The sequence below is a fragment of the Myripristis murdjan genome, chromosome 21 (assembly GCF_902150065.1).
Source record: "Myripristis murdjan chromosome 21, fMyrMur1.1, whole genome shotgun sequence".
Taxonomy (NCBI): domain Eukaryota; kingdom Metazoa; phylum Chordata; class Actinopteri; order Holocentriformes; family Holocentridae; genus Myripristis; species Myripristis murdjan.
Genome location: NC_044000.1, coordinates 19,507,120 through 19,524,917, shown reverse-complemented (window position 1 = coordinate 19,524,917; position 17,798 = coordinate 19,507,120). Strand labels below are relative to the sequence as shown.

The following is a 17,798-nucleotide window of genomic DNA, read 5'->3' as shown; positions in this document are numbered from 1 at the left end:
ACCTTTAGGAAAAATGCTTGCCACTTTATTCCCCCTGGTGGACAAAAAGGGTCCAGCAATTTAGGGAACAAACACTAAATAAAATACAAAACAGATCCTCTATAAATGGAAAATATGAAAATACAGTTGCCCTTGTGGCTATCAAAAACATGGAGTACCGGTATATACAATGGAAACAACTCTAAACTACAGACAAAGAACACATTATGCAAAGCTCGTAACTGGGTTTTCAGTCTCTCTCCCACACACACACTCACACTCACTCAGACATCCAGACACATGCACACAACAATAACATTTTGGATCTCATTATTTCACACGCGTACATATTCTCCCTCTCTTCCTGAATACAGGTTTCTCCCCTTGGTTAGAGTTTAAAAAAAAAAAAAAAAAAAAACACAAAGCACTTTCCAACTGCCTCAGTCCAACTCTGATAAAACTGTAACGAGAAGGACAAAGTTGTCAATCTACACTGATCAATGATCAGCCTTGTATTTCTGCGCCTAATGAGTACAATTATGTCAAAAGGAGGGCAGTCGACTGATTTTCAATCAGCGGTGGACAGCAACGTCTACCCGCGGCAGCTGGAGAGCGCCATGCCCCTGCTTCCTTCAGCTGTCCTTGTCTAGTGTGGTGGTGGCCAGGGTCACTGTAGTGATGGGCTGAGCGATGCCGTGCAGCTGCATGCGAGCCAGCTTCTTCTGCTCACACTCGGTCACCAGGGTGTTGAGCTCAGCGGCACTGTAGCCAATCAGAGTCCTCAGGTCGCACACAAACTTGTATACGAAGCGCTTGCCCTGCACCTTGCTGATCATGTCCCCGTCGTAGTAATACCTAAGAATATTAAACCACACATACAAAGCCTGATTAAAATCCTATGGAAGGAGGTTGAAACTTGACAGCAGAAGTCGAGATTTTAAATATCCAGTGCCCTGTTTGTAAACACACACTTACACATGATTGTCATTTTAACACTTGCAAAAATAGAAAAAGATGTTTAAAAACGATAATGTTGGCTGACAACATTTTTAAAGGCACTGTTAATGCTCCTACAGTCTCTGTGCAGCACTTACTTTCCTGTCCTAACACAGACACACACACACGCATTACAACAACACCAACAACAAAAAAAAAAAACAAAAGACACAAACCTGAGGGCTCGGCTGAGTTTCTCATAGTTCATCGTGGGCTTGTTCTTGCGCTGGCCCCATTTCTGTGCTACGAGCTCGGGCTGGTTGAGCTTGAACTCACCCTCCTCGCCCACCCAGGAGATGCAGTCCCTTGCATCTTTGTCTGTCAGCAGCTCCAGCAGGAACTGCCACAGCTGGATCTGACCGTTGTTGCCTAGCACAGGAGAAAATATACATTTACTGTTAATGAGGAAAATCTTATTTTATAAACATGTAATAATTATGCTCTTGTGAGTTCCTGTGAAGAATGTGCCACCGTTTATTTTAGCCATAGAGAACCATTCTCAATGAAACACACCCTAAAATACAATGTGAAATAAATAATTTCTTGCATTGGAAAGGCACATGTTGCCAAGTCTGTTATGTGTTAAAGGAACAGCAGAGCAATGCATATATTATGGGTAACATTAATTAAGGTTCTGTTTCATGTTGGTCTCATAGAGACTGAGTCTTGCTATGCTTAAATGGAACAAAACCTTCATTAATGTGATTAGTAACACGTGTGTACCTGCTATTTCATGCCAAAAATGCTGGAATGAAGGTCTATGGCAAATAGAAACAAAAACACTCTGAGAATCGAGGTGATTTAGTGCCGTTCCTGGTCAGCGATTTTGAGAGTTTGTGGTTAAATGTGTGAGGACTTTATGTGGAAGTATGCAAACCAACTCTGTCGTTTCAGTGAATTATTTCTTTTACAAGTCAAGATCAGTAATAACTATATAATGAAAAATTTGATGTAGATTGAACAACCGTTCTGACAAAGAAAGATGTAGTCTCTTTCTCACACAAAGGGACAGCACCCATGGGAAATGACCGCTGATTAAAAATGACCAGCATACAGAGTCCTTGTGTGTAGTGTAGATCACCTGTGCGGTTGCCAGGTGAACTGCGCTCCTCTCCTCCTGAAATGCGGGGCGCTCTGGGGCCGCGGCTCTGCTTCAATACCTTTATGGTGGTGGGTGTACTCACTGGGGCTGGGATTATCTGCACAGCTGGAGAGACCAATAGGAAAGTCAGAGTCAGGTACAGTGCATCAATGAGCAAAACTACAGGCAGGATGCTGGCTCACACTTTACTCTCTGGTGAAGTGGCTAGATACCCTCTTCTTTTTAATAATAATAATAATAATAATAAGTAACATATTCCATCTATAAGAAAAGGACAGTTTTACCATCTGATACTGTGGTTCTTCAAACATCTATATTGTGCACGTGATCAAAGTGATTCCCTGAACAATATCTACAAACAAACCGTGATAACCTGTAAGCTCATTATCACTAACCAAATCCTATTGATAATGTCTGCAGACTGCATCAACTTAAAGCTTTTAAAGACTTTTTAAATTCCTTCTACAACTAAATATATAAAAACCCCACTTTTGAAGTTAACAGAAGAACAATAGGAGGAAAGGGGAGAAACGGTAAACTCTTGTATTTATTCTTTTTCCACTCAAACAAACTCACGTTGATCAATGGTGACAGTGCCGTCCTGGCCAGTCTGGTCCTGACTGGCTAACACATCTGAAGGAAACACAAGGGATTGGGACAAGTCAGATTCACATTGGTCAGGCTGTGATTACTCTGCTTAAAGAAACCAGGTTGTAACATTAGCCTACGCTGCCAACCATCAATCACACACACACACACACTTAACTTACATTTGCGTAGGAGTTCCAGGTGGCTCCAGAGTATCTCTCCGTTAGGCACTTTCTGAAGGAACTCTTCCTGGCTGTAGGCGCAGAGGTCGCGACCTGGGATGTGGATGCCTCCTATTTCCATCTCATCGATGTTAAACTCCTTCATCACCCACACAGCCCAGTGGATTACCTGATCAGCTGACCAGAGCACCGGGTCTAAGGAGAGAGACAGAAACCCCTTAAGCTAAAAGAAAGTAGGAATATATTTCTCATCATATTAAGTTTTATTTTCGCCACAGCACAATATTTTTAGGGTGCTCCTCACCATATGGTATGCCCAGGCGGACCTGCTCCTTGCGGTAGCCCTCTAGGGCTGCGGCCCAGCGTGTGACCTGCTCTGAGGTGTCGTCAGACAGGGCAGATCGCTCCACAGCAATGAGCTGCCCCTCTTCCACCAGGGCGCCATCCTCTCCTGCGGCATCCGGATCGATCACCACCTCTACGGTTTCTACAGGCTTCACAATTTCCAGGATATTTAACTTCTCCTCACCTGGACGAGAGCATTAAGACACAGAAGTGAGTGTCCATGTATCTAACAACACTTAAGTTGTTGTCAAATAGATTTGGTTGGTGAGAGCACTTAAACAGCAATGTATGTCTGTATATCTCCTCTACACAGCATGTTATCAGCATGTCACAGGGTTATGTTATGGTGTTTAGGTAAATCTGTACCTGGTTTGGTTATGATCTGCAGGCTGAGCTGCACCGTGCCATCCGTCTTCACTCCTTGATCAAAGAGGCTATGATCAGGATGCAGCTGAAAAGAGGGACACAAGAGATGAGCTGACTGAGAGGTGAAGAGAGAAAAAACTCAACAGACTTACAGTTCAACAAGAAGATTGCTGCCCCAACTCATTCCTGCAAAGTTTGTTTTTTTTGGGTGCTAAATTGACATTACTTCCAAATGTATCTCTGACTTCAAAATGGACCTCGTCATTCACCTGGCAGCGATGATTATTTCACACAATATTACAAGATTATAGCTATTCAAAATCGGGTGACAATTACATATTATCCTTTAAATGTTACAATTACACCCAAAGCTCTGAACTTATATTTTTTTGTGTAACAGCTTCAAAAATTTCCAAATATTCAATACCATAAAGGACCATTGCCATCCTGTACTTATGTGCATTGTTACCTGAATGTCCTGCAAGCAGATGTCATAAGCATCCAGCGACACTGCAATACGAGGCTCCAGAAGCTTCTTCAAATTGCCGATTGGCTCATTGATGTCAATATCTTGTTGAATCAAATCTGACGCTGTGAGGGTCTGTTCTTCAATGCTGAGGATAAAATGAATATGAGTGAATTTGAGGACACAGGTACACACACACACACACACACACACACACACGTATATGATATGTCAATATAAGTAATATAGAATATATAGTATAAATATAAATATGAACATGTATTTGATATTTCTTTGAAAGTGTGGATAAAATGAGTTACACACTGAAAGAAGCCATAAATGTATACTTCCTCTAGATGCAACAATACAGAAGTCAAAAGCAAACATTACTCACCCTTCCTCCAGGCATGCCTGTTTCTCCTGCCCATCAATCTCGATCTCTATCATCTCTTCCGATTCACTTTTAGCCATTCTCTTTTCGACACCAAGAGGCAAACTGCAGTAGGAGGGTAAGTGGGAAAAATGTTTGCATGCCACTCATTAATCCAACGAAACAAGCACCAAAAAGAACTGAACAGATCCAAAAGCATCAAGGAGTTGATCAGTTTTAGTGTTTATTAAATAAACAAAGTAGCAGCCTCCAATAAAGTGCTAAGAAATGGCATTAAAATCAACTGAGCTGTTACAAAAAAAATCACAACTACATGTCTCATTTTGACATTCTTTACATTAAGATGAAAATGCACTCCCTATGGCTAATGATCTGAATGCCTTGGACTGAGTGGACATCACATAGGCTGAACCATACAGCCAAACCCAATATTTAGCGTATCAACGTGAGATTTTAGCAACTGTCATCCAGAGATGTCTAAAATGCTGAGCCATAAATTGAATACATGTAATCAATTAGTACTCTAATGAAAAAATTAAACAAGGTAATACTGACATAATACCATACAAATCTCACAGCTTGTGTTTTATAGATATCTTGGTTTGGAAAACTACTAGGTAAAAACACACATTATAAAGTGCTGAATTCTCACGACTTCTGAGTACCATAGACATCCTAAAACCTACTATTGATTTTTTAATATAGGTGTAACTGTAGGGGCAATCTGGCAAGCATAAGCACCTAAAAGATAACATAAAAAAGTTTCTGGACAAAGGCAGCAGTCTAATATGTTTTTAATACAAAATACTGAGGTTTTAATGATTAGTGCAGGCAGTGGAGGATCACAGCAGGACTGTTTTTTAGCATGCAGCTGTCAGCACACAGCACTTTGTGGCTCTCAGATGGAAAAGGCCTCTGAAGCCTCGACTTCTCATTGGCCGTCTGGGACAGTTCAGACAAGAGCTCCAGCTGGTATCGTTAGCCAACTCGAGGGCGAGGCTTCACTCTCATCTAAAGGCCAAATGATAGGCCATTAGTTACCATTACTTTAAAAAAAATGGTCAACCATCAAAAAACTACACGCAAACTTTCCCCCCACAGGCATTAACACGTGTCGCTAAGCCCAGCCTGGTCTCCGGTAAACCAAGTTAACGTTAGCCACAATTTCGTAGGCAACTCCACCGCGGGGCGAGGCAACGCGAAACACGCCCGAGTAGGAAAGGGCGCTTATTTTTTACCACATAAACACATTGCGCTTTTTAACTTTGACAAATACTCGATAAATCACACTGTAACGCTGCCCGTAGAAAACTTTTGAAACGGAAATGGAATAAACGGAAACAAAACAGCATAGGGCAAATGGAAAAGGAGCCGGAAATCCTGGCTAAGGTTTACAGCGTTATTAGACTTCCGAGAGCGGTCGTGATAAATACGTTACCGGACGAGTTTTCGCGGTGCGCCTTGAAAAAAGCGCAAAAATGCAGCAGTGTCGCGGTTATATCACTGAAAACGACCGGTTAAACTGGATATACCGGGGATACGTGGATTAAAACGTGGCATTTATCGACTTTTTGGGGCTCATACGTACGGTTTGTTGTTGCTCAGCGAGCCAGCTCCGCGACGGCAACCGCTCCACAAGAACTGGGTCAACGTTAGCTACGTTAGCTAACACTAACTTGTCCAAAAACAGCGTTGTGTGTTTTCCAATCGGTGTAAAAAGGGAAAAAAAAACAACTTAATCCAGTCTGCTGAGCTGTATTAGCCACCAGTTAGCCTAGCGTTATCCGGTGCTAGCTAGAGACGTGTTGGCTTGGAGGTAGGCGGCCTCTTCCCACGATGCTAACGCTAGGCTAGGCTAGCACATAAGGGCTGGCTTCAGCTGTGGATCAACAACAGCAAGTCAGTGGCACAAAATAGCGGGAAGAGCTCAGCCACGGTAAACACGTCTATCATGGGCTGCGACCTGGTAGACTTTAATAAGAATAATAAAATAAGAACACCATCTCTCTAAGTAGACATACCTCTTGAAATTTCAGGCCTCAAAACATCTGAATGTGTGCACAAGTGTTGGTAGCAAAACAGCCGAGCCAGGATTCACAGGCGAATCATGCAAGTTTTTGGTCAACACACACTCACACACACACACATAGGAGGGGCGGAGACTAAACTAGGCTGAAGTTAGTTGTATGGAGCATATTTCTTGTGTAATATTAGTTTATAAAATCCTCTGTGTAAGGTAAGACACAGGTAGTATTGTTGTTAAAGGTAATATTTGTCATTTCTTCCCAGCTGTAAACAAGACAAGGGGATTTTTGTGACTGGGGGTGGGGGCTTTGTGTGTCTTTGTGGATTGTTTTCATACAGTATTACGTCTTTTTGGTTTGATTTATTTTTATTTACATATATATTTTTTTTCATAAAATTTAGATTTCATACTAACAAAGACTGATAGACACTCTTTATTAGGTCCTTGTGTATAATATAATACAATCCACATCAAATGTGTCATAAAGTTAACTTTTATGATGCCTATAATGCTCAGGTTTTCTTTTTGTCACAGTAATAAGACAAATGTTTGGCATTGAGCTCATAGTGCTGCTGTTGGACTAGACTGCATTTTATTGAGAGGTGTTCCCACTATTCTCTCCCCCTTCATGTGTATACATAGTGAGGACAAAAAATTAGAAATACTTCTCAGTATAATGTAGTCCAGTACAAGACCTCTGCAAACTACAACCTCAGTAATAAACACAGAATAAAATTTGCACATTCGCCACAATGTCAACAAAAACTGAGCATTATAAACTTTGTTAAAAGGTAGAATTGATGGCAGAGCTGTTGACCTGAACTACATTAGACTGTACAGGTGAAGCTGATAAAGTGGCCACTGAGTGTGTGTTACTCATTTAACAACTTCACGTTTTCAGCAGATTAAATTTATTATAATTAACTTATTATTATTATTTAGGCTAACTATTGTATCCATAAAATAATTTAGCTTAAAAAAGTCCTCCTTTTCATATTTTGAAAGATTTTAAAACAAATTTGACTACTATCAAAAATTTAAAACTCAGAAATCATCATTTGGCATCATTTTTTTTTTTTTTTTTTTGTTTAAGACATTTAAAACTTACTCCAATTACTTAGCAGACCCTGGAGGTGTTTTTGTTTGTTTGTTTCCCTACATTTTGTTATTTGTTGTTCATTGTCATTTATTTTTACACTTTTTCAGTAATTCTAATGAAAAAAAGTGTGTACCATGTATATGTCATGAACTTGAATTTACTAAAAAAAAAAAAGTTTATAAAATGATTGAATGTTGCATTATGAGAGACACAACTAATAGGAGTAAAATGTGTTTTCTTTTGTTTTGTCATACTTTGTGAAATGAAAAAATATGTTTTTTCCACTCTTGAAATGTTGAGGCAGTGTTTGCCCTCTTGACTGCAGTAAATTACAGCCCAGCATCTGCACACACTGTTTATGATTGTGCTGAGATTTTTGCAGATGTTTTGGTATGGTTATTGTGCAAGATAGAGACAAAGTAAATATCTAGAAACAGATGAAGGAGCAAATACCAAGAAGCTTGCAATGACGTATCAGTTTTTAAGCATTTGTAAACTTTTACTGCGTCCTGGAATTGTCCAAATATCCAAGGAAAGTGCCAAAATATTTTGCAATGTCGCTTTTGCTCAATAATAAAACCAGCTGTGCCAGTTTATCAACACATTTTTTTTTTTTTTTTTTTTTTTTTTTTTATTATTTTCCTTTCATTGAATCATGGCTTTTAGCTCAGCCTTTCTGACCTCATGCTCACCTCTCTTGAAATAACATTATATAGACAAACTTGTGTTTTCACGTGTAATTTGCAAGAACAACATGTTTTGTCTATGTTTTGGCTCACATCATACACTTTTTATTTCCCAGAGAATAAAATGTAAAGAATTTTGTGCACCCAAGTGTCACCTTTACAAAATAAAATGTTCTTCAAAAGTCTGAACTGGTGTCATGTGATTTTTTTTTTTTTTTTTTTTTTTTTTTAATTTTGTGATATAGAATGTTTGATTTTAGTCTTGGTCTTTTGATTTGTGTCAACATTTTGGTTGTGGGGAACACCACCACACATGCACATGAAATAAGCACATAAAAACCCTCAGTGTAGCAGAGCTGTGAGTTTAAAGAAAAAGATCATGAAAATACCTAAGTGCACTTGGTCTGCAGTCATTAGGCCTTTTGTATGGGGTCTATTTGCTTTTACGTATTTACATGTACAGCAGAGGAATAGTGGGGCAGTGTGATGTATTCGACCTGCAGGTTAACCCAAAATTAACTATTAAAATTATTTTATTTTATTTTTTGGGGGGTACCAGTAAGTGAGCGTTTCACTTTTATTTTAAATGACTACCTTTTTGGGTATTTTTTAAGTCATGTCTTATTGTATTTCCAGCAGAAATATTTAATTTCTGATTGTTTATGATTTATTATTATGTAAGTAAACACATTTAGCATGAAAAGTTGCTCCGCATGCTATTTGGCTCTTGTTTCGAAAGTCACGGACCGGAAGTGACTGTTGCAGCGCGATCCAAGATGGCGGAGTACTTGGCGTCCATTTTCGGCACAGAAAAAGATAAGTAAGTAACTCTGATTTAATTCACTTTTTATGAATTATGAAACGTCCAATCTGCTGTCGGTAGCCCAGTGCACACATTGAGAATAAATACGTGGGTTTAAAAAATGGCCAAAGTTACTTAGTTAGCTCCATGTAATGTGGGCTGTGAGCTAGCGCTGGTCAGTTACCGCGTTGGGCTAACGTTACGGCTCCGGGCTGCTGCCACATCTGGAGCTCAACGATGCTAGATTCAACATTTAGCTTGCACAAACCTGGCTTCTTTAATTTATTGGGGCAATATTTTCGACGTTAGTAACTCGCTGGTTAAGCCCTACATGCAATATTCCTAAGATTTAGCCACCATAGCGGGAAATGCTAACGCTAGCATCCGTGTCTGTGGGATGTTAGCAAGCATGGTGGAGAACAATGCAATAGCAGACGAGCTCAGACTTGGGAGGGTTTTATAGTATCCTTAAAGACCCTCAAGTTTATAAAAACCTACCTTTTGTAACGTGTATTTCCAGCTTCGTGAATAATCTGCTTTTTGACACAAATTATGGAGTTGCCTAGTTTATTTATAGGAATATATCAGCGAAAACACCTCGTTTGGTTTGTTTACTGTAGTGGTGTAAAGACATGAGCACAGCTGGATTATGTCCATTCATTCCAAATCAACTCTGAATAATTTGTAATCTGAAATTAAAATAAACTAAAACACAATATGTCAGTTTATTAAGTTTGGCTCATGTAAATAATTGTGTCCCAGATATTAATGGTCATAATGAATGGTGATTACAGTACCTACATTAATTATGCTACCCTCTCATCTTCATTGCATTTTTTGATAGGGTGAACTGCTCTTTCTACTTTAAAATTGGTGCCTGCCGACATGGAGACCGCTGCTCCAGGTTACACAACAAGCCAACCTTCAGCCAGGTGAGATCAGAGGTGTTCCTGTCCAAAACACGTTTGACTTGAAGTGCTAGGTAGCTATGGTTTTGCCTTTTAGTATAATTCTGCTTTTTGGGAGGCCGCTTATCACGCACTGAAGAACAGTATTATGGTAGCTTTTAGACAGCTGATTTTTATTGGATTAATTTAGCCTGGTGTCAAAAATCATTACATGCTACAAACTCCACTCCTTTGGCGCTTTTTAAGTGTGCCAAAAAGGACACAAAACAAACAGCAGAATTTGCAATTAATATTTGGCGCAGATCTGGTAGACGGAGGAGGTGATCAGTTTTTTTAAAAAGTTAAAGGAATTTTCAGCAAGGTTACTTTAAACTGTTTGATATTACATGAGCAAGTAATTACTCAATTTATTTTCCATTTTAAGTATTGCATCTCCTTCAGCACCTTTTTCTCTGTCTTTAACTTTTGACTTCCTTTTGTAGAGAGGACCTTGGCTTATGACTGGAAGTTGCCCCTCAAACTATATCTAATATCTAATGTGTCCCACTTTAATGCAGAACATACAGCTTCATATTCTGCTATACACTTTGCTACTGTAATGCTTGAAATTTCCCCACTGTGGGACTAATAAAGGAATATCTTATCTTATCTTACAGCTTCATTTAATTTATATCACCTGAAACATAGTTTTTTTTTGTTGTTTTTTTTTAAACAATTTAAAGTTAATAACCATGAAGCAGTTTATGCACTCATTTATGTACAATATTGTTACTGTAGTCTTAGTATGGACAGAACCCCATACGTTTTGCAGCAAATATAGCACGCAGTCCTCAACACCATGTGTGGGATCTGTAAATCAAAGTATGCATTTTCATTTTAAAAATATCATTGTGACACATATTTTCTAGTTTCCCCTCTGCAGACCATCTTGAATCAGAACATCTAGTTTAACCCCCAAATTAGAGCCCAGACGGCGAGCGGCTCCCACTGTGAGTGCCTCGGCTCCAGTCCTCCTCAGACGTGTAGGTCGGTGTCTCTGCTGACGGCTGGCAGATACTGCCTATAGACCAGGGGGTGTCCAATCATGTGCCATGGAGGGCCAAGAGGCTGCAGGTTTTCATTCCAACCAAGACCTCCACCAGGTGATTTCACTGATTAGTTCCTCTTTTCTGATACAAGGTGAGGTGATCATCAGTGAAGTCACCTGGTGGAGTTTTTGGTTGGAATGAAAACCTGCAGCTTCTGGGCCCTCCATGACACACGATTGGACACCCCTGCTGTAGGCTGATACGTACACGACCCCCGTTCCCTCTGACTGTGTAGAGTAAAAAATTACTGCTTTTTAGATTCTAGCCTCTTGTGTGAAAAATGTTAGGAAAAGGTGCATTAAAAAACATTTTTAATGCCCCTCTATGTTGTAAGGAGAAGAGAAGACTTAGTCAGTTGAAGTCTTATTCTGTTTTGTCATGATATAAAGGTTAATAACGAGGCATCAGTATAGCAGACTGTTTTCTTGCACCGGGAGTCCAGTAGATGAAAACATGGAAATACAGACTTTTTTTGTTTTGTTTTAAATTGTTTGTTGTTGTTAAATTGTTTACCTTGATTTTTGAATCTACTTTGATGGGTGATTTTCTTGAAGGCTTTAAGCATTCCATCAAACACTAACATAAGGTTTCAGCAGTAATTCCAATCAAAACGTTGTTAGTATTTGATATAGTCCTTAAGCCCAGTATAATGTCTCAATGGCAGTTTTGTGTTTCATATTTTGAGATCTGAGATATTCACTGTTGCTTGCTAACTTTTGTTTTTGCAGTGCCGGCCAGCTCAGAAGCTCTTAATAACCTTTCTTTCTTTCTTTTCTTTTCTTTTCTTTTCTTTGTTTTTTTTTTTTTTTTAAATCTATCCTCTCACACCCTTTTTGGGGGTTGTTTGATGAAAACCAAAGTTCAGTATATGATCCTAAAACAAACTCGCATTTTGTATTTCAGACAATTGCCCTCTTGAACATTTACCGCAACCCTCAAAACAGTGCCCAGTCTGCTGATGGTTTGAACTGTAAGTTTTCCAACCCTGAACTCTGTCCATACACCCACCTCTCTATGTATCTGACATTATCCCCTGTGCAGGAAATGGTAGAGGTCTCGTATTTGCAGCCTATAGCATATTTCACTGACTGTAAAGTTAAACTGAAAATGCACACCTTAAATTATGTCATTTCCATGATTCTGTACAGTTTGAGCCATCATTTATGCACTTGAACATTTTGTCCTAAAACCATAAACGAGGGCAAAGCCAAAGCTGCTGTAACGTCAGTTCATTTCAGACTTCAGTTTTTTTTGGACATATTTCCGGTGATCGCATGAAACAGGAACAACTTTGTGCAACAATGAGTATATTTACATACATACCAGTATTCTGTGTACTGGGAACAATCATCCCAAGGCAAAAAAGGCAGTGTTTATCATTTAAGTGGTTTGAAGTAATGCAGTTTCTTTGATAACCTGGTTTACATTGATTAATTCAGTAACTGGGCTGTTGCCCTCCACTCCAGTGAACTTCACAGTATTATCTGCTTTGTAAATATATCATCTGGGTCAGTGCATTTGGTGACTAACATGCACAGTTTTGGGAAAAATAAAATAACAAAGAAAAGATCTCAAGTGTCTGCATGCCCTAGTAAACTGAAAGATTGAGCAGAAATGTAGATTTGTTACATTTATTGTGCTAAGATAAACACTGATGGAAATGTTAACATGACAGTTTGGGTAGCCAGAGTTCTGCCTTCATAGGTTCAAAATAGGAGCTATAGAAAAATATTAGTGTGCATCCCAATAGTGTACTAAACTTGAAGTAATTGTCACCCACGTTTCTTAATCAGCAGGACAGAATTTTCCTTTCTTAGTTTTAGTATGTGTAACAGTTACCATGTTGAGCTTTTGTGAATAATTATGGTGAAGTGACTGAGTGTTGTCATTCTGTGTTGCCTCCACTAGGTGCTGTCAGTGATGTTGAGATGCAGGAGCACTACGATGAGTTCTTCGAGGTCAGTGTGATGTCCTGAACCCTGTGTACCTTTTTATAGAGCAGGCTGCCCCAAGCCGTGACCACAACTCCTGGCTTTATTGTGCCAGACAATGAATAGTATTGACTCACAGCAATGTAAATATTTTAATATGTTAACATTACTGAGAAAAATAAACTCAGACCGAATTGTCTTTAACTCAGAGGGCTGGTTTGTATTAGATCATATCAATTTATTCAAACAAAATTAATGAAAAAGTGCATTCAGCTTTTTGACAAAGATTAACTGATTTATAAACACTGTATTAAGTGAAATCCCAATATGGAAATCCCAGTATCCTAGTGTTTTGTTTTGTTTTGGGTTTTTTTCCTCCATATTGCTTGTTTATATATTGCTCTGGTAACCAAGATTGTATTCCCTCTTGCTGTCATGTTACAGTGCAAATCCTAGACCAATCAGTTACCAGTGAATGCATCTTAAACAATGACATTATAGACTATCCTTGGAAAAAAAAAATATCCGTCTTGATTTAGTGTGTGATACGATGTCACAAAAGTCAGCATAGCGGCTTCAAAAATGAAAAATTGAAGATATTTGTTCATAACATTATGTAGGCTCATCGACTCAATCTTTCTCTGCTTCCTGTGATTCCTGTGTGACAGGAGGTTTTCACAGAGATGGAGGAAAAGTACGGAGAGGTGGAGGAGATGAATGTATGTGATAACCTGGGAGACCACCTCGTCGGGAACGTGTACGTGAAGGTGGGTTCAGTTTGTCTGTCACACATGTGCTGCTGTTGTCATGCCTTATGTTTTTGCTTGGATCACAGCTTTTTTTTTTTTAATCCCTTGTAGTTCCGTCGTGAGGAGGATGCTGAGAAGGCTGTGATCGACCTGAATAATCGGTGGTTCAACGCACAGCCCATCCATGCTGAACTGTCTCCAGTCACAGACTTCAGAGAAGCCTGTTGTCGCCAGTATGAAATGGGGTCAGTGCTACACCTCAGCATCCAGCTCAGGCCAAAGCCCTTTTACTGCTTGAGCTGCACACATTTCAGTCTAAAGGTGTTTGTTGAGGTCTGTTTTGTGCATGGCACCACTATAACACTCCAGAGAGTTTCTCCTCCACATACCATGTTGGCTTTGGGCGAGTGGACCTATAGATTAAGGAATTATCGATGGGCTAAATTCATCACCAGTGGAAATTCCTTGACATTTTTCAACTGAAATTTTCCACTGAAATAACCTTGATACTTGTTAAAATGAAGTCTGTGCCTAAGATGAAGTGTCTCTCAGCGCTCGATAAGCACCAATCGCTGCCCAAAACAAAACCCCATTTTGACTGTAAACCCTTACAAAAAACTCAAAGTAAAATTGTTAAGGAGGTTTGTTCATTTGCACATCTCTTAACTGCAACAAGTACTGGATAAAAATGACATCCAAGTCAACAAGGAGCATGTTCTTGGAGACAGCATTGCAGTGTGTGACACAAGTTAATTGTTCCAGCTTACGCTAAACACAGAGGAGCAAGTCCACAGTAAAACTCTTATCTTGGAGTTCTAAATTGGGATTGCCCAGTTTGCCTTCCAGTTGTTAAAATCAGCAGCCAGTGTTCCTCTGGAAATGCAGCTGTGTTCAAGGACAGTCGTCCTCATGCTGAGTTCACATGGGGTAGTGTCGATAGCAACTGGCAAAACTGCATTTTTGTGGTAGCGCAGGGGCAAAACAACTGTAAGGGAGTAGGACAGCACAACGACACAACAAGATTTTCCCTTTGGCATTATGCAGAATTCCAGAAATGCAGTAAAATTTGGTAAATAAAATGAGTATAAAGGCTTATGCGGATGATTGTTTTTATAAGAATTCTAGTAGTTTCAAATATAAAAATACAGTTTACCTTTAATATTAAACCAGCTTGTTAGTGCTGATCACCTGCCATGTCAACCTCTGGCGATATCTTGGTATCTTTCCAACACATTGTATTGTACCACTTAACTTTTGTTTGTTTCATACCACTGCAATTCATTCACATGGTGGCTGTGTAACATCTGGATGTAATTGTGTGATGGCAGAGGGCAAAAAGTTGCATTTGTTTGTTCTTTGACAACAAGTGCTGTTTATTCTCTGCCGTTCTCCAGTCTGACATCCGGTCACACGTGAACATGGCATTAGAAGCAGCAGAGAAAAGCTCAAACTTGGCACAAAATTAACTCTGTAAAGCGGCAATATGAGCAGTCTATCATTTAAAATATAGAAATCATCCTTTATTTTGTCCATTTAAAAATTACAGTATAACACATGTGATCGTGCCTCCTTGGAATAGTGTACATGATTGATTCAGGAGTACAAAAGCTATCACTCAACCTTAGACCATATCTAAACTCTGCTGTCTGTGGCCGTGTGCGGTGTCTCATCTCAGCAGAGTAACATTTCTGTATTTGCTCTCTCCACAGAGAGTGCACTCGAGGTGGCTTCTGTAACTTCATGCACCTGAAGCCCATTTCCCGTGAACTGAGGAGAGAGCTGTACGGGCGCCGGAGGAAGGGGTATGGACCTTTACATTCAGTTTCATGCCTAGGGCACCTTCCATTGCAGGAATTCTGTTAGAAACCTTTTGCAAAGCATAACGCACTGGGATTCATTACTTTGTTTGCACCAGCAGTTCATAATCTTTCACCTCTTTCTCACAGCCGACACAGGTCTCGGTCTCGGTCCAGAGAAAGGCGATCCCGCTCAAGGGACCGAGGGCGAGGAGGCGGCGGCGGCCGTGACCGCGAGCGACGTCGCTCCAGAGACAGAGAGCGCTCAGGACGTTTCTGAAGCAGAGCTGCGGCCCCACATCCCTCCCTTTTCTCTGTATCTCTGTACGCCCTGGATGTTTTAGTTTGTAACCCTGCAAGTCTGGTCCAGATGTGATGGAAAGATGTCATTAATGATGAAAATGTGACAGAACTGATTAATTGTTTTGTTTTTGTGTTTTTTTTTTTCTTCTTTTATTGACTTCTAAAGAGTTCCACCTCCATTAAATTTAACATTTGTACTGAACAAGGCTGATCTAATTCCTGACTACATAAAGTTTTTTTTTTTGGATCTACATTGGTTTCATTTTTTGAAACACTTCTCAGTAACAGTACTACTTCCTCTTTCAGTGGAATGTTTTACTCTCTGAAGTATTTTACTCTATTATAAAACTGTCATAATAAGCACAATGTCACAATCAGTCCCGTTGTTAAAATATATTGCTGACGGACATCTCCTAAAACCATCTCCAGCCAATTATTTCATATTAAGACTGTTGCGCAAGCTTGTAAGCTGTGCGTCGTCACATTTATTGCTCAGCAGTGGTGTGTCAGCCACAGACTCTGAACACATTTCCTGAGGAGTCGTGTCTTCATTTGCTTTAAGGGATGTGTAGAAGTCTGCGCTCCATGCCTCAGTGGTTTACTGCATCCAATAAAGGAAGCGAGTTCTTGCTGCTGTTTAATCACACCCACCATCAGTGCTGTGTGCCCAGTAGTTACTGTATTTTCTCCTTCCTCCATAAGACAGCCCACGATAAACTCCACAGTGGTGAGGCCTGACACTAAGCCAATCAAGATGCAATAAATTACACTTCACTGGCTCTGAACTTCAGATTGGTACACAGTGTATAATGCGTTCCCTCTTAAGTAAAGAGCTTATCTATAGAGAGGTGTAAGCCTGATAGTTATGATTAGATTTCCTTTTGGTGAGCACCGGTGACTGCCAAAAAAACTTTGAGTTGGCATGCCCAGACACTCAGATGACTAATGGAAAAGTTTTTCCTCCCTATTCTGCCTTAAAGTCCACTATCATTTATTAATTTTGTGGCTATGAGACCAACTGTTTGATTAGCTGATTCTTCCCTTTGTTCAGCGGCTACAAAAAAAGTACAAAAGTTGCCCAAAACTAGTCCTTGAATAAATTACAAGCATTACTGAGTAGTGCCATAGACACATTAAATCTCTGATCATTTGAGGTCATTTTGAGTTGTCTACAGGGCACAGTGGCTGCTGGAAGGCTGCATAAATATTTTCTTATCAATGACATACAAAGTTTTTAATGGTAATAATAGGTTGCACAATTATTAAATCAGCTGCTTTCTTAACCTGCTGACAAGTGACACATTTTTAAAACCAAGAACAGCTGGTTTGCTGCCTAAAAAGTTTCATGTTCTCACCACACAAAAAGTGTCATGAACTGTCCATTAGTACATTTTATCAATTTGCTCATGGAATGTAAGAACATGTTACATTTACCTACAAAAACATGAATGACATTGCTGTTGTGCGAAAGTTTCATTCTTTCTGAATCACAAATTTTGTTGCAGAAGCCAACATTGCCCAAAAATGATTCTCCTCCTATGAGAGGAGTTTATTATCTGGAAAAGCAAACATGGTTTATAGGAATAAGTACAACTGGACATGTTTTTGCAAATATCCACTTCAAATACGGATCACGAGGATTCACTACAACGTTGGCTGAAAGTTCACCCAGTGTTTTTAATTAATTTCACCCCCAGAAATATTTGGTGGGTCATGGGACAAACAGTACTTCCACATGTGGGTCCTGGCATGGAAAAGTTTGGGAACCACTGCTTTAAAGGAAGATCACACGGAGAAATGAATGCTGAGCAAAGCAGCTTTTTTTTTTTTTTTTTTTTTTTCTTTGGTTACAGGGCAGTTCTGGCTCTGATGTTTTTACCTGGGGTCTGTGAAAGTGCCTGCATACAACACTTGGGAAGCAAATCTTAATCAACATGTTTTTGTTTTTGATGTGGCTCTCAGTGCTGCAGCTACATCTGGCAACAACCACTGGTT

General features: G+C 39.6%; 2 protein-coding genes across 4 annotated transcripts; one reads left to right on the top strand and one right to left on the bottom strand.

The window, feature by feature from the left end:
• Positions 1 to 3: 3 nt before the first annotated feature.
• Positions 4 to 6,575, bottom strand: gabpa (GA binding protein transcription factor subunit alpha). Of its 3 annotated transcripts, none has more exons than XM_030081692.1 (10): positions 6,437 to 6,575; positions 4,419 to 4,523; positions 4,028 to 4,172; positions 3,559 to 3,643; positions 3,152 to 3,376; positions 2,848 to 3,042; positions 2,654 to 2,710; positions 2,057 to 2,182; positions 1,152 to 1,344; positions 4 to 834 (listed from the first exon to the last, which is right to left on the bottom strand). In XM_030081692.1, exons 2-10 carry the CDS (start codon positions 4,493 to 4,495, stop codon positions 612 to 614), a joined length of 1,326 nt encoding a protein of 441 aa, XP_029937552.1. In that variant the 5' UTR covers positions 4,496 to 4,523; positions 6,437 to 6,575; the 3' UTR covers positions 4 to 611. The 3 variants fall into 3 exon arrangements, with proteins under 3 accessions (XP_029937552.1, XP_029937550.1, XP_029937551.1); XM_030081690.1 differs by having other exon boundaries at positions 4,419 to 4,520; XM_030081691.1 differs by lacking the exon at positions 6,437 to 6,575 and adding an exon at positions 6,004 to 6,395 and having other exon boundaries at positions 4,419 to 4,520.
• A 2,366-nt stretch (positions 6,576 to 8,941) lies between these two features.
• On the top strand, positions 8,942 to 16,019 carry u2af1 (U2 small nuclear RNA auxiliary factor 1). Its single transcript, XM_030081475.1, has 8 exons — positions 8,942 to 9,046; positions 9,873 to 9,960; positions 11,928 to 11,994; positions 12,933 to 12,982; positions 13,624 to 13,722; positions 13,816 to 13,949; positions 15,414 to 15,506; positions 15,651 to 16,019. Exons 1-8 carry the CDS (start codon positions 9,003 to 9,005, stop codon positions 15,778 to 15,780), a joined length of 705 nt encoding a protein of 234 aa, XP_029937335.1. The 5' UTR covers positions 8,942 to 9,002; the 3' UTR covers positions 15,781 to 16,019.
• Positions 16,020 to 17,798: the final 1,779 nt, after the last annotated feature.